Source organism: Dama dama, chromosome 15 (genome assembly GCF_033118175.1).
Source record: "Dama dama isolate Ldn47 chromosome 15, ASM3311817v1, whole genome shotgun sequence".
Classification (NCBI taxonomy): Eukaryota; Metazoa; Chordata; class Mammalia; order Artiodactyla; family Cervidae; genus Dama; species Dama dama.
In genome coordinates, this window is record NC_083695.1 from 79,101,572 (window position 1) to 79,117,748 (window position 16,177).

General features: G+C 40.5%; 1 protein-coding gene across 11 annotated transcripts in view; it reads left to right on the forward strand.

Annotated features, from left to right (window-relative positions):
- VTI1A (vesicle transport through interaction with t-SNAREs 1A) overlaps positions 1-16,177 on the forward strand; it is a 368,978-nt gene that overhangs the window by 261,743 nt on the left and 91,058 nt on the right. Inside the window, exon 9 of one of the 11 annotated variants that reach the window (XR_009696149.1) lies at positions 4,606-4,713. The exons of 7 other annotated variants lie outside the window; for them this stretch is intronic. Coding sequence is in view for 2 of the 4 variants with exons in the window: in XM_061162655.1 (XP_061018638.1) it covers positions 2,003-2,022 (20 nt within the window). In the remaining 2 variants the exon portion in view is untranslated. Of the gene's footprint in view, positions 1-2,002; positions 2,383-4,605; positions 4,714-16,177 lie in introns of those variants that run through there. 3 more of the 11 variants (XM_061162655.1, XM_061162661.1, XM_061162660.1) reach the window with 3 other exon arrangements.

Below are 16,177 nucleotides of genomic sequence, written 5' to 3' on the forward strand. Positions count from 1 at the left end.
TAACAAATGTACTGTTTTTTAGGACCAGATCATGGCTTTGCTTACTGTGAGAAAAACGTCCTACTGTTAAGGTTTGGGGTCCATGTCAGTGTAGGTCAAACTTTGTGCTTTTTTTAATCTCATAGTTATGTTTGTTTACCATGTTTTATTTAACGTATTAAACGAAAAGCTTTCCTGCTATGAATAATAATCACCCCTGATTTCTAGAGCAAATTCTTCTTGGTAAATCACTCCTACATGCACTGTCCACCAGTCTGGTGAGCTTCAAGGTTACTCTCGGGCCATACAGTGAGTAAGCGGCCAAGCGAAGTCCAAGACCAGTGACCTTCCACACACAACTGGTGTGGTTTGTGTAAACCACCTCAGATCCTGTGGGGAATAAGGCAGCAAAGAGATGACTGTTTCAGTCAGTTATTCTCTGCCATGTTGTTCACAGCTCATAGGCTGTCCTCTGGGACAACAGAAAATGCATTCTTCACAGAGATCGAGGCTACAGTTTCTGAGAAACTCACACAGTAGGCGTCATCTCAGTCCTTCCTACTATCCAGATGCCTGTGTGGTTCTCTGTGTTAATCCTTGTCCCTCTTTATCCTCATCAATTCTGTGTCCATTCTCCAGCTGAAGATATTTCTGATATTTACTTTCACGGAAGTAGCAATCACTTATAAGCCTCACTTCATCAATCCTCCCAGCTGCCCAGTAAGATAAGTCTAGAGTAGGGAACACAAGCCCCTCACTATTCCTTCAACATTTGAATGAGTCACCAAATTAGTAACCAAACCTAAATCTCCTGGTTCTCAGGCTGCTTCTCTGTTCTTGACCTAAACCACCAGTCAGAAAGTGGTGGGGTGTTATGTTATATTCAGCTGGTCAGTCAGTAACTTAAATGTATTCTTGCATATTTCCTTTGATGGGACCAATACAGAAGCAACATGTATTTTTGGTAAAAGCTCACAGACTGCGGAGTAACAAAAATCAAAGTCTTCCTGGAAATGTTCATCTTCTTAATAATTTGTCTGCTAGACCCACCGTAGGACTCAATATCTGTGGACTAAATGATATAAATCCAACCAAAGGTATAATCCAAAGGGGAAAAAAGGAAAAAAAAAATGGGGGAGAGGAGAAACTGAGGAGAGAGGCACGTCCCCTCCTAAAGAAGCTGTGCTTCGTGCAACACTTGGCCTGTAAAGAAAATCTGGCATCAGGACAGGCTTGCCCCACCCCAGTTTTCCACTCATATTTCACTTCCACGCCTCCACCACCCCAAACATGAACCAGTTTGCTTCTGCTGCTAATGGAGGCTGGTGTCGGGTCAGGGCATTGTGACTGCATAGCATCTCGTTGTGCTGCGTGCATATTTAATGGATTCAGACCATCAGGATGTGCTCTCCTGTTGTGGTTTTTAAATTTGGAGCGACAGATGTTGAGCAGCTGTAAACTTCAGTGGAGCAAAAGGTGCATCTAAGATGAAGAGGCCTCTACAACCAGGCCTAGATTGCAAGATACACCTTCTAGTCAACTCAGGATTTCCATTTAACACCTATCTCCTGTTCCTGACACAGGACTCATGTCCTACCTCCAGGAGCCTCTTTCCATGTTTCCCTATCTACCTGACTTCACCTGGAATGGCCCTCACTGCCCATCCCATTCAGAACCTCTGGGTTTGGAGGCTGGGCTCCTGGTCCACATGGATAGCCCCTCCCTCTCAAGCCCCTTTCTCTCTCTCTGACCACTGTGCGGCACTGACCAGCCCAGTAGAGCACTAGTCCTCACTCACTACTTAAGCCTCTTAGGAATCTAGAAACCGGGACTTTCCTTCTCAGCCTCATAACTGGAGCACCTCGCGTATGATTTCTTAATCATCATTATTGTCATGATTGCTGTTGTCGTCTTAATTGCCATTTATTTGAAGAGCACCGAAATGCTAAGTGCTGTATAATCATTATCTCATTTCACCCTCAGAGCAAACCTGTAAGGGAGGCATTATTATTTTCTTTTACAGATGAGGAAACTGAGGCTTAGCAAAGTTCAGTCACTTGGTCAAAGTCACACAACTATCAAGTCTCAGCCAGGATTGCAGCCAGTCACGTCCATCAGCCTTAAGAGCTCAGCTCTCCTTGTCTGAAACCTGATACCAGCTGGGTTCTCATCCTGCAGTCAGCCTTCAAGGAACCTAAGTAACTACATGTGGTCAAAGTGAAACGTCTGTTTACTGATCAGACTATGCTTCTGTTAATATGTTTTAATTTAGAGTATCAGTGATGTTTTCTGCAATAAGCTAAGAGTCAGAGTTTTAAGAAAATATCCATGGCTGATTCATGTCAATGTATGGCAAAAACCACTACAATATTGTAAAGTAATTAGCCTCCAACTAATAAAAATAAATGAAAAAAAAAAGAAAATATCTAAGCCTATTTACCAGCTCGTTTCACCTTAAATGGAGGGAAAATGCTCCAGTAGCCCTGAACAACACATGTTCGTATGCCAAAGTTGGCATATAAAGTGATTTCCCAAGAGGTTGCTACCATAAGACCAGAGGCAAAAATGGCAGAAGTCTTTGGCGCTCTCCACGTCCCTTGGTGCCCAACTCTTTCCCTCCATTCCTCCCACCCCAGCACTTTTGGTCACTTCTGATGGTCTGATTCTCCTCACTGTGACCCCATCTGGTTCAATCTGTCCCATAAATGTAATCCCCAGTGAAAACAGCCCATGAGAGCTGGTCTCCTGGAAGAGCAGTCTGAGGAAGGAAAATCACACAAGACTAGGGACATGACCAAGTTTTATAGGAGTAGAAATAAAAACTGTTAATACTGTGATTTTTTTTTTTTTTTTGGTCACACCAGGTGGCATATGGACTCTCAGATCCCCAACCAGGGATCAAACCTATGCCTCCTGCATTGGGAACAAGGAGTTTTAACCACTAGACCACTAGTGACAGTTAATATTATTACTATTAATAATAATAATAGTTATTATTATTACTCTGGACTTTTACCTCTGCTTTGGACAGCCCACTGTTTTTCATGCTGTGTTGGATCTCTGACCAAATTCTTCATTCTGTGTCTTTCCCCTGCTTCACTTGTCTTCGTAGTACATATCACTCCCTGGAATTGCATTATATACTTCTTGGCTTATTAGCATCTCTTTACATCTACAGAAAGTAAGCTCCATGAGAGCAGGAACTTTGCTTTGCTTGCTGCTGTAACCCTAGCATCTGCAAGAGGGTTTGGCACATAGTAGCTGCTGAATAAATATTTATCAAATGAAAGGATCAGCCGCTTTTCATGCCTCTTCTGAGCAGGGCAGCTTTTACTTTTTGGCCCAGTTTTTGTCCAAAAGAACAAATTTAAATAGCCATCAAACTTGTGATTTTACTGTAATTATTGCTTGAGAGGAGGTGAATTTTTTTTCTTTAAAAGGCCAATTTCAACTCGACATACAGAAAACAGTTAAGTAAATACTAGCTTAGGTGGTGTTCATGTGCAATAAAGTCAGGAAAATGGTATCTGAGTATCTGGCAAACACTGTGAGGTCAGAAAACACTGATCTAACAAAATGCACCATTATATTAGTGGATATCCTTCATGTGAGTAAAAAATTGTATTGATCTACACAATTCATTTGAGCCGACTTTTTCAGCCTCACATGATGTGCACTGTTTACACGGTTCTCTCAGAATTATCTTTGATGTTGGGAATTATAAGTAACGTGCATAAAATTAAATCCAAAACACATCCACATTTGACTTTAAATGTTTACTCTTTTAAGATGTGCCCATGACTTTAAAGTTTAAAAGATGTACCCATGATTTTAAAGGATTAAACCCCAGGCATGTATTTTTTTTTTATAATTTTTTTTTAACCTTTTGGGTTCAATGATACTTAGTAATTTAGCATGTAATGATGGGGTAGGATCAAGAATATTCAAGAACAAATTGTACCATATTGTTAGTTCTCCCTAATCTTACAAAAATGAACAACTGCAAATTTTTAATATGTCTTGAAAGTGAAAAGTGAAAGTTGCCCAGTCGTGTCCAACTCTTTGCAACCCATGGACTATACAGTTCATGGAATTCTCCAGGTGCCAGAATACTGGAGTGGGTAACCTTTCCCTTCTCCAGGGGATCTTCCCAACCCAGGGATCAAACCCAGGTCTCCCACATTGCAGGTGGATTCTTTACCAGCTGAGCCACAGTATCTCTTGAATCTCCCAACAAAAAGAAGGACGATATATACTAATGGCTAATTTAAATGCTAAAAAGGCAGGGAGGGCTTGACAGATAATCCCAAGTAAACCAAATTAGCCTCCCTATCATTATGATTCTTTTTTAAAACACAGCATTTTATGGAAAATGTGTTCCGTATGTTTTCATGATGCCACATTTCAGGAAGCTTCTGTGTGAAAATCTTTGCAAATGAAATTATAAAATTAGGATTAGTGGATGGGACAGATGACTGGACAGGGGGACATAAATAGTGGGGCTGAAACCCTCTGTTAATAAAAAATATTGGTTTCCATATTTTAAGAAAAAATATCTCATGCTCTCTGTCTAGACCCCTAGACCTGTAGTCAGTGAGTCTGTATACATTTCTGTTTCCCTGCCAGATACTTGTTCCTGGCTGGAAGACACTTTGTGATATTTGTTTGATGACACACACCTGCTGGGTAGATGAAAAGCTCCTGCTCCTGAGGATGAACTACTTCAAGGGCACAGTAAGCTTCTGAGAACTTTGGCAGGTTGTCCTTAAATCATCTGAGCGCATCTTGATATCACCTGTTGAACATATCTAAGATGCGTGCATTTACAGGCTTGTTGGAGGCAGAGTCGCTAACCCCAGGGAAGAGATTTCAGAATCATCAATAATGGCTTTGTGAGTGTCCTGAGACAGGGAAGACACACTGCTTGTCCCAGCCCACCTCTAGCATGTGAAGTGCTGCTCTCAGTGCTCAGGATGGGAGTTGGCCCAGGCACCTGCCTCCATGCAGTGGACCATCCGGAAGGGGCGATCTTAGAGGAATCCACTAAGTGTGGTCCAAGGTACAGAGATAGGCCAGGTGGGAGAATGAGGAAGAATGAGGGTCCAAGGTGAGGGAAAGGGCCATGAGAGAAATTCAGATGAAGTGTTCCCCTGGGAGTTCACGGCACAGAGAGAGATTTCCGGTTGAGATTAGGGAACAGTATGGGATGTTTCAAAAACATGGTGACAGTGTCACCAGATACTTTCTATGAAGCCAACGTGTCTTTACACGTTCATCTCCACCAACACTTGTTGAGCACCAGCTACTAGGACAAGGCAGGCCTTAGGCAGTACCAGATACACATCTAAGCTGTTGATATCTCTGTCTTAGCATGGTGAGAATACATACCTACACAGGAGTATAATTATAAATTTAAATAGGACAATAGAGGTACACAAGGAGTTCTTTGCTCTGTTGGGCTTTCTGGAGTTGGCGATGCCTGGTCTGAATTCTGCAGAGTGAATGTGGGTTAACCAAAGAAGAGAAAACAGAGACTTGGAGGAATTAAAATGATATCTTGTGCTCAGAAACAACAGGCTTTCTGGTTTTATTGAATAGTGGAAAAGGTAAAGCAGGATCAATGGGTACCTTGGAGGGCCCAGAACTTCCTTACCATCTCACGAGCCCCTTGCCACCACTGCCTGAGTAAGCGGACAGCCCTTGCCACACAAATGCAGCTTCAGAGCAAGTTCCCTCCTGCCCCTTGATGCCTTAAGCGCCTCTGTATGGAAAATCCGGAGATTCCATGAAAGGGGGTCAGGGACCTACTTCTGAGAAGCTTAAGCTCCAAATCATGAGTGAGTTGGGATATTACTTCATTTAGAGTTAGAAGGAATCTTTCTCCATTACTTTTATCTGCGTTGTCAAGAGGTTATGATTTGAAATCCTTGGCTCCAAATGCCCTATGCCCTCGGTATTATTTATGATACGAGTCTCCTTTCAGGTCTCCTGCCCTCCCCTTCTGGTTGTATTTCTGTGTAATGAACCAAAATGTAACGGCTTAGAATAACAGTTGTCATCTCTCAAGATTCCTGTGGGTCAGGAATTGAGGAGCAGCTTGGCTGGCCGTTCCGGCTCAGCATCTCCCGTGAGGCTGTCTTCAGGTGGAGCCTGTAGCTGAAATAGTTGGGAAGAGAGGATGGAGGAGTAGCTGGAGACTGGCTAGGACATTCTCCTGTTATCTGTTAATCAGCCTGAAGGTTTTTCCATGTAGACTGTCTACGTGAGCTAGTCTGGGCTTCTTCACAGCGTGGCAGCCTCAGGCTTGCCACCTCAGACCCCCAAAGATGAGTTTAAGAGCAAGGCTGCATGACCTTTATCACCCTGGTCTAGGAACGTGGCTCAGTGGTAAGGAATCTTCCTGCCAGTTCAGGAGACACAAGAGACATGGATTTGATTCCTGGTTTGGGAAATCCCCTGGAGGAAGAAATGGCAACCCACTCCAGTATCTTTGCCTGGAAAATTCCGTGGACAAAGGAGCCTAGCGGGCTACAGTCCATGGGGTCTCAAAGAGTCGGACACGACTTGAATGAGCACTGACTTAGGAAGTCACACAGTGTCACCCCGCTGCATTTTATTCCTCAAGACAGTCACAAGGGCCCACCAAGTTTCCATGGGAAGGTACAGAGACCCCTACCTCCTGATGCAGGAGTGGTATGGTTGGGGAAAATCAATGAGATAGAAATATTTTGTAGCCAGGGTTAGAAAATATAATGTGCCACACACCCTTCAAAACATTTCTCTGTGCCATGCAATCCTTTAAATTACTTAAATATTATCAGTAATTTACTTATCATGCTGTTGCCCAAAAGCTTTCTTGTTCCCTTGCCACGCCAAGATCGAAGCCTTCAGTGCACACACATGAACCAAAATACTTGCATTGTCTACATGAGAGTCAGTCACTCTAGTGTATCTAGTGTATGGCATTCCTCTCAAAATGATAACACTTTATAAGCATTTGTCCTACTGCCCCATCTTCAAAGATGCTATACTTCAATTGGGCAGGGTTTTTTTTAATTTATTTTTTATTGAAGTATAATTTATTTACAATGTTGTGTTGGTTTCTTGGGTACAGTGAAGCAATTCAGTTATACATGTATATCTTTTATATTCTTTTCCATTATGGTTTATTATATGATATTGAATATAGTTCCTCATGGTATATAGTAGGACCTTGTTGTTTATCCACTCTATGTAGAATACTTTGCGTCTGCTAATCCCAAACTCCCAATCCATCCCTTCCCACCCTTCCTTCCACCCACCTTGGCACCCACAACTTTGTTCTCTATGTCTGTGTGTCTGTTTCATAAACGGTTCATTTGTGTCATATTCTAGATTCCACATATAAGTGATATCAAATGGCATTTGTCTTTCTCTTTCTGACTTAACTTTACTTAGTATGATAATCTCTAGGACCATCCATGTTGCTGCAAATGGCATCATTTCATTCTTTCTAATCAGGGACAGTTAAATCCAAATATTGTTCGTCTCTTTCTCTAAGAGGCTCCTTTTTATGTTACTACAGCAAACTAGAGCCTCAGGAGTGAATGATTTCCGGTCTCTCCTTATTTGCCATTCACTGGGTGTACTGATGGCGCTCATGACAGGTTGGTCAGTAGCATTTTCTGAAGTACTGGATGTTTCAGGGAGCAAAAAAAAGAAAAAAGTTTTTTTAAAAAAGGTTCAGACTTTGGGCTTAAGGAACTTTAAAAAACGTGAGCCTATTCTTGGTAGGAAATCTTCTGATGTAAAGTTAAACTATTGATGTAAATTTTACATTTTTAAATAAGTACTGTTGCAAGTATGCTATTTTATATGAGGACTTTTAGTTTTTACACATACATAGTGAACAGAACTTGGATTCTTCTAATGTTTTCTGTTAAAAATATATGATATATGAGCACTGGGTTGGAGGGGATTTTTCACCCTTGTATAACCTAGAAAAGAATATAGCTCTATTTTAAAATCCCTTCTAGTTCAAGAGTTATCAAAGCAACTAGTGTTGACCAAGGTGTTGAATACACCAGTAATAATAATGCTAGCCTTTCATAAAGCTAAGTAATCAGGAATAATGCTGAAAATAAGAAGACAGTCATTCATTTACTCTGTTTGGCATTGTTAGTACTAATAATGCATTTCAACACAGTGGAATTGCTAGCTAATGCTTTTGTGACTTTTATGCAGGTCGTTGTTATTTAAATGAACAGTCGACTGCACTGTAATGAAGAAATGCAAGCTTTCCCGACTCAGTTATCAACCAGGATTCTAGGGAAAAGAATTTGTGTCTGCCTTCATTCACAGAGCAAACTGGAGGTCACTGTTTTCAATATGAACCTTTTTTTAGCGTTTCAACAGTGAATAATTAGGAGCTGCTGCTTCTGAAATTACCTGTATTCACTGTAGAGAAGGGAGGACTTTTATCTTCCACGATGAAATACATTTTCTCATTCAAATTTCATCATTCTTTTTTTAAATGGCATTTTACACCGCTGAGTCAATCCTGGGTAGCATAAAATAAAAGAAATACATTTTGTGTGCTGCTATAGCCTTGTTTATTCAATTTACTTCCTTAAATTTCAGCTCTGCCTTGAAAAATGATCCAAATGCAAAAATGGGCTTAAAGCAGTTGAACATATAAAGCAATTATCCACATGGAATACTATTATACAAACACACGTGTTCTTTGCACTTTAATTTAAATTGAATTGATCTTTGATCCTTATAATTTAAAGATCATGGGCTTCTATTGAGTTTTTAACAGCTTTAAGATACAGTTTACATAGTCTACAATTCACCCATTTAAAGTGTACGATTGAATGGTTTTTAGTATATTCACCAAGTTGTGCAGCCATCACCGCAGTCAATTTTAGAACATTTTCATCACCCCAAAACGAAATCTGGTACCCATTAGCAGTCACTCCCCAATTCCCACTAGCCCCTTACAACCACTAATCAACTTTCTGTCTCTATGAGTTTGCCTATTCTGGACATTTCGTATAAATGAAATCATGTAATATGTGATCTTTCGTTCCTGGCTTCTTTCACTTAGCATAAGGTTTTCAAGTTTGATCTGTTGTAGCCTGTATTAGTACTTCACATCTTTTTGTTGCCTACTAATATTCTCCTGTATGGATATTACAAATTTTATTTATCCATTTATTAATTGGTGGACATTTACGTTGTTTCTACTTTTTTTGGCTATTATAACTAACACTTCTATAAACAGTCACATCAAGTTTTTGTTTGGACATATGTTTTCATTTCTGCTGGCTGTATGCTTAGGAGTAGAACTGCTGGGTCATATGGTAACTCTATGTTTAACTTTTGAAAAAGTGCCAAACTGTTTTCTAAAGTAACTGGACTGTTTTATATTTCCACCAGCAATGTACCGGGGTTCCAATTCCTTCACATCCTCGCCAACACTTGTTATTGTCTGTCTTTTTGATTATAATTATCCCAGTGGATGTGAGGTACTGTCTCTTTGTGGTTTTGACTTGCATTTCCTGGTGTGGCTAAGATGTTGAGCATTTTTTTTAGGTATTTATTGGCCATTTGTATTTCTTCTTTGGAGAGATATCTGTTTCAATTGAGTATTTTAAAATTCTGTTACCTCACCTTAGGAATGTGGCTGGCAAAACTAAGTTGGAAACAAATATATCTTTCTAAAGGGAGTAATTTTCAAAACAGATTTAAAATTGAAGACATTGTTTTTACAATTGTAGTATCTTTGGATTATACAAGAATTGAACTGCTGTCAGGAATCAGTTTACTTCTGAAACTATGTTCAGTTTGATTAGCAATATGTCAGATCTTCATGGTCCCAGAGTCATACCTAGAAAATGGCTTAAAGATCTGTTTGTCCAATTAACTCATTTTACAAATTAGGTAACTGAGAGCCTAAAAACTGAAATATGTGGATCATACAGAATTAATGATAGACTTAGAACTCTATTCAGGTGGAATCCAGAGAACCAAATGTCTCTACTTAATGTAGAGAAAATAATGCATTTTTCAAATGGGTTCTCAGTGATTAATAAAAAAAAAATAATAATGATGATGAAGTGCTCTGCAATTAGAATCCACAATATTTATTGTTGGGTACTTAACACATACTATTTTATTTTACCCTCATAGTAGCATGTGTAAGATTGATATTATTTTTCTGTCCCATTATGTGTAAGGGAGCAGGTTAGCTAACTTGTTGAATGGTGCCTACATAGTAAGTGACAGACTATAACCCAGACCTTCTGATTCCAAGTTCATAGTTTTGTTTCCTCCAGTCTTTACAAAAAGACAGCATTGGCACATTGTTACCCATGCCATCTTGCGAGCCTTTTACTGACACAAGTAATTTTGAATCACTAACACAAGTAACCGATAGGTGGCATCATGGAGCATAATTTACCATCATTGATGTAGTTATTTCGCAGCACTAATATACCTGACTTTGAAAATAAAATCTAAGTTTCAAGTCACAGAAGAATTATTTGAATATAAAAATATTATGTATATACAATATATGTAGTACATTAGAAGATCTACTAATATAATAACATATTTCTAGAGTTCTTTTCAATTTCAAAGAGCTCCCAGGTGGTAAAGAATCCACCTGCCAATGCAGGAGATACAGGTTCAGTCTCTGGGTTGGGAAGATCCCCCGAAGAAGGAAATGGTAACCCACTCCAGCATTCTTGCCTGGGAAATCCCATGGACCAAAGAACCTGGCAGGCTCCAATCTATGGGGTCGCAAAGAGTCAGACATAACTGAGCAACTGAGCACATACGCACCATTCAATTACAAAGCGTTTGACTTACACTTTTGATTTGCTGTTTACAATTATGCAGTTAAGTTTTTCATTGTCCTTGTTTTTATGGGTTTGTCATTTATGATGGCACTAAGGCCTGAAGGACGTGGATTAGTTGCTATAGTCATAATGTCTCGGTCAGAGCTACGTATCAGATGCAAGTCTTTTGGCTCCTGTGTAGGCCTGTGTTCCCTCCAGTGTACCATGCTGCGCCTTAATGATGTGCTGAAGTACACCCATTTGAAAGAAGAGGAGACTTTATGCCATTATTCCAGACAACAACAGAGCTCTGAACAAGTAGAAGTTCTAGGGAGGCAATTTTGAGGCCACATAAAGAAGACTTGATCTGCCCAACAATGAAATGTGTTGTCTTGTGAAGGAGTGAGGTCTCTTGTCATTGAACTGTTCAAGCTAGAGCTGGATGACCATCTGGGAGGATGCTCTAAGAGGGATTTCTGCATTGTGTGTGTGTGTGTGTGTGTGTGTGTGTGTGTGATATTGTTGTCGAGAGAAATGGGGAGGCACTCACGGTCCCTTCCAACTATGAGATTGTGGATCTTTGTTGTTACTTAAGAGAATAAGCTGCTTTAAGGAGTCCTTTGTATCCTTACTGAAGAAAGAAACTGACTCTGAAAAACTCCTGTCTGTACAGAGTTTTCTGTTTAACAGAGAGTAACCAAATTCATCAGCTTGAATTACTAGTTGCCAAACAGAACAGCACTTCCCATCTATGTTTATAGGCACTCTGCACAACAAAGGTCCCATATTCAAATAAGCTTAAATATGAGCCTTTAATGTGATGTTGTCCTTTGTGACTATCGGAGAGGAAGAGAAAATGTGCAGCAGTGTCGGTTGCATTTTTTATTTTGCAAAGCTGTTCAGAAGCACATTTGGCAGTCTTCAGCCAGTGATTCCTAGCCCTGGCTGCACCTGAGAATCACCTGGGGAGTTTTTTAAACACACCGATGACCAGGCTATACCCCAGACCACATGAATCTAAATCTCTTAAGGATGGGTTCCCAGCGTCAGTGTTTTTTAACAGCTGTCCAGATGATTCTTCTGTGAAACCAGAGTTAAGATGAACTACTCCAGTGTAAGCATAAACTCAGCAAACTCCAGACATTTGCTTTGTCATTTTGGCCACTCTTTTGGAACTCAGATAATCCATTCAGAACCAAAGCTTGTAAGTTTTAGCTAATGTGGCTAAATTAGTCAAAACTAACATGGCTCATGTGGCTAGAGGCAGCATCTCACAGTAGTTCACACCACTGCTCTAGAGCCAGAAAGCCTGACTTTTTTCCACTTACTAGTTCTGTGACTTTCGGCAGGTTATTTTCATGTCTCTGTACCTCAGTTTCTTAATTTGTAAATGGAGATTACAGTGCTACCCATATGATGAAAACTAAGATAAAGACCTGAAAGAAAATAAAAGCTTGACATATTATGACATTATAATCGTCATCATCATCGTTGTTTTGCTGCTGTTACTAGTAGTAGCTGTAGCAGTAATGCTCCTGGCATAGGAGCTAAGCTTCTATTGAGAAAACAGTCTGTTCCGTACAAGGCTGCAAACAGGACTGACCTTACTTGAAAACTAAAGACTCTTTTCAGCTACTCTAGCAAGAGTGTACTCCCTCAGATTCAGAACTTTCCAATGAAGTGGAATGTTTTGCATCAAGTTTTTTGCAAGAAGCTGAAGCTTGAGCCAGGCAACCTCCCACAGCTCTCTCCAGCTCTTTATTCTGCATGAAGAATAGGTCAGAGCTCTGCCAGCCAGGAGCCTGGGCTGAAGGGTGGTACTGGGTCCCTGCTGGATAACTGGGAGGGCCATGAAGCACTGTGTATGGGAGGCTGACCTCCCGAATCCTCTGGGTAATCTCATTTCCAACCGCCACCCTGCTGAACCGTGGGACCTACGGTCCAGAAAGCATGGTTGCTATTCAATAGGAAGCAGCAGCTCCAAACTCCAGCATCCGTGGCTAATCGTGCAAAAAAGTAAATACAATTAGGGTGTGTGGGACAGCCTCAGAGAAAAATTAAAGTGCACAATTAGGCCTAGTTTCTGTTTAATTTTCAGTTGAAGAAATAACTAAGGTGGCTCTAGTCATTGAGGGTACAGTAGCAAGAGTCCCTGACTCTCTCGGGTTGAGGACAAGTGTAGACATTTCATGGATATTACAGGTTCTCTAGCATACAGTTTCCATCGAGACAGCCTCCAACTGCAATTGTAGAGATTGGTGGAATATTCCTAGGAGGAGCTCAAAGGATTGTAAAGCTGAATAACATCTTTGTCTCAAGAACTTATGTGAGAAACTGTTTTTTTTTTCTCCCTTTTCTCCTATAAGCATTTTGTGGCTCACCATTGCAGACACTGCATATCTTTGTAGCCCACAAAGTCCCCATGTTAATAGTTGTTTGCTAGTTGTGGTCACTTAATTGAAAAAAGCTGGCATGGAGATATTACAGGTCCCAATAGGTCATTTTTGTATCAAGTATGGTGTTATTACCTTTAACTAAACCCCTTCCAAATCCAAATTTATTACAGTTCTTTAAATGCATTAATAACATACAAGAGGATAGACAGAGAGCTGGAGAAAAGATGTGTGTGGCCTCAAATATGCCAGTCATCTACAGTTCTGAGGGTTGCTTGCCATGGCATATTGCCAGTGGTGCATTATAGAATCCCAGATGGCATGGTTCCGTGGGTACTCATTTTGGATTTGCTCTGGGAATGAGGTTAAAGAGGATGCTAGGCAATGGCTGGAGTTCTCTTCCTTGCCTCTCCCAGAGTAGATCCTGAAAGCCTCCATCCCCTCCCACCAATCAGACAGCTGCCCCAACCTCTCTTGGGGATTGTGGACTCAGCGCAATTGCTGCCTCCCCATGAGTTCCCAGGCATCTAGTTACCCAGTTCTGCAGAGGCCAGGAAGACTGAACTCCCTTGTGTGACCTGTGCTGGGCCTCCGCAGACCCTAGGGCTCCGGCAAGTGTGGTGGGCATGAATTCAAAGTCTCGATAGATAAGGGTTGTGTTTTTCATCAGCTTGCCTGTCATAACTTGCTTTATTTTCTGGGAGAGTCTCTCTCTTAAAAAATAAATAAATAACCTTTTCTCACAGAAATTTATATAACACATACAGAATTTATATAACCCATACAGAAAAAAATAGTGTAGTGGACCCCCATCTCCCAACACCCATCTTTCACAATTACCAACATTTAGCCATTCTCGTTTTGTTTTTCTTCCCTTTCTCTTTTGTTTTCCCAGAGTATTTTAAAGCAAATTCGAGATAATCTGCTTTTAACTGTACATATTTTATTAATAGCATGTAGCTGTAGTACACGCAGAACAACTTTTCAAAAACTTCACTGCAATACCCTTATCACAACTAGCAGTTTTAATGATTGCATGCCCTGGTCAGGTTAAGTTGTGTTACAAACATCCACAAATAACTGGGCTGTTTGAATCAGGATCCAAACAAGATGCACCTGTTGCATTTGACCGACCTAGCTTTAAGCCTCTTTCAATCTATTACAGATATTGCTCCTGTTTTTATAGCATTTATTTTTGTTGAAGAAACCAGATCATTGTCCTGTAGAAATGTCCACATTATATATTTGACCTATTGCATCCTCATTGTACTGTTTGATGTGTTCCTCTCTCCTCTGTACTTCCTGTAAATTAGTGGTTAGCTCTGAAGACTTGATGAAATTAAGGTCCAGTTGTATCACATCAGGAGGCACAATAACCTTTATTGATGTCAAGATTGATAGTGGGTTCAGATGTGGCCAGCCTGATTCATCCATTATGAAGTTGTCTATCTACCTGTTAACAGTTTCAGTTACTTAATAATCACTATCTACATCCATTAGAGGTTACAAAATGGAGATTCTCAATTCTGCCATTCTTTCTGCATGTATTAGCTATTATTCTATATATTAATAGAAGAACTTATCATCATCAACTGTTGGCTTACTCTGAAATACAGTTTGTACAAGAGAAGCAGGCATAAAAGCCTCTTTCCATTGATTTATCAGTTTTCAGAATGCTGAATTGCTCCAGCAACCTCCAAAAGTGACCTATAAGATTTGTTTGTTGTTGAATACTGTTTAAACACTTAAGGCTTCATCTGTTTCATATGCATCAGTCCACTGTAGTCATACTCTTTGATATTCAAAGAGCCCATCTCTCATCAATGGGAACACCTTCTAGAGGCCTCCAGTCACCTTTGAATGTAATTCCTCTAGTATTTTCTGGCAGGTTAAGGTACCCCAGGCTCCTGGCCTGAATCTGGAATCAACTGTTTCTACAAGGAATCCCGGTCCCTTTCTATGCATGTAAAGGCCACAATCTGGGCACTAGGGGTAGATTCGTTCTTAAAATGGTTATATTTGTGTTGGAATGGCAACCCCATCTTCCTAGATATCTCATTATTCCAGCACCTTGTGGTCATCTGGCTCCACCTGGATACTCCCCGCCTCCCACACACTTAGAGCAGCCTATGCTCACCTCTCCTCCTCCCAGACCCGACCTTCTCTCTCAGTCTGTCCATCCTTCCCGTCTAAGTCGGATGCTTCACTCATCTTCGAGCGTCTAAGATGCCAGCGTGAAGAACACCTTCCTACTGCTAAAGAATAGTTTTATTCTTTTCACAGACTAATTTTTATTTAATTTGTGAAGTTAACCTCCTGTTGCTATCCAAGACTTTGGTAGACGAATCTCGTCTCTTTCTTAACCCAGATGAGCAGTGCTTTGAAACACCTTGGAAATGGTCAACCCAGTCATCAGGTCAGGGGAAGCTTCATGAAAACAAACACCCCTCAGGTGTATGTGTTTCCCTGGGAATCACAAGTGAGTGCATGTTAAAAATTTTAACTAGAATTGCTGGGTAATGAAAAAGTGTTGAGAAGTTCTAGCATTTTTCCACATACCACTGGGTATGTCCACATACACATTTGAACATAAGATGAAAACTTATGGGAGAACATCCTTCTCGCTAGAAAAATGCACATACACATAAAATTTTATAGACAATTTCATGGTCTTCAAGGCCTTCAGACTATCTTGGAGTTGAATTTATTTTCACAGACCAGGTCCTGCTTTGACTGGCTTGTTGGAGGCTGCAGAACATGGCAGTGGGGCACAAGTCTAGACGGAAAAGCACACAACAGGAATCAGGGTGCAGGCTTTCAGTTGCTTCACTGAACATTTTTCATTCTTTGGTCTAGAGCTACTCCTGATGCCAGTCCATGAACTGTATGCTGTTATCCTGTGATGTTGTAAGCGTAAAAATTGAGAGTAAACATTTAAAAATATAGTGATTTCCCCTTGCCACAACATCTAAACACATGGTT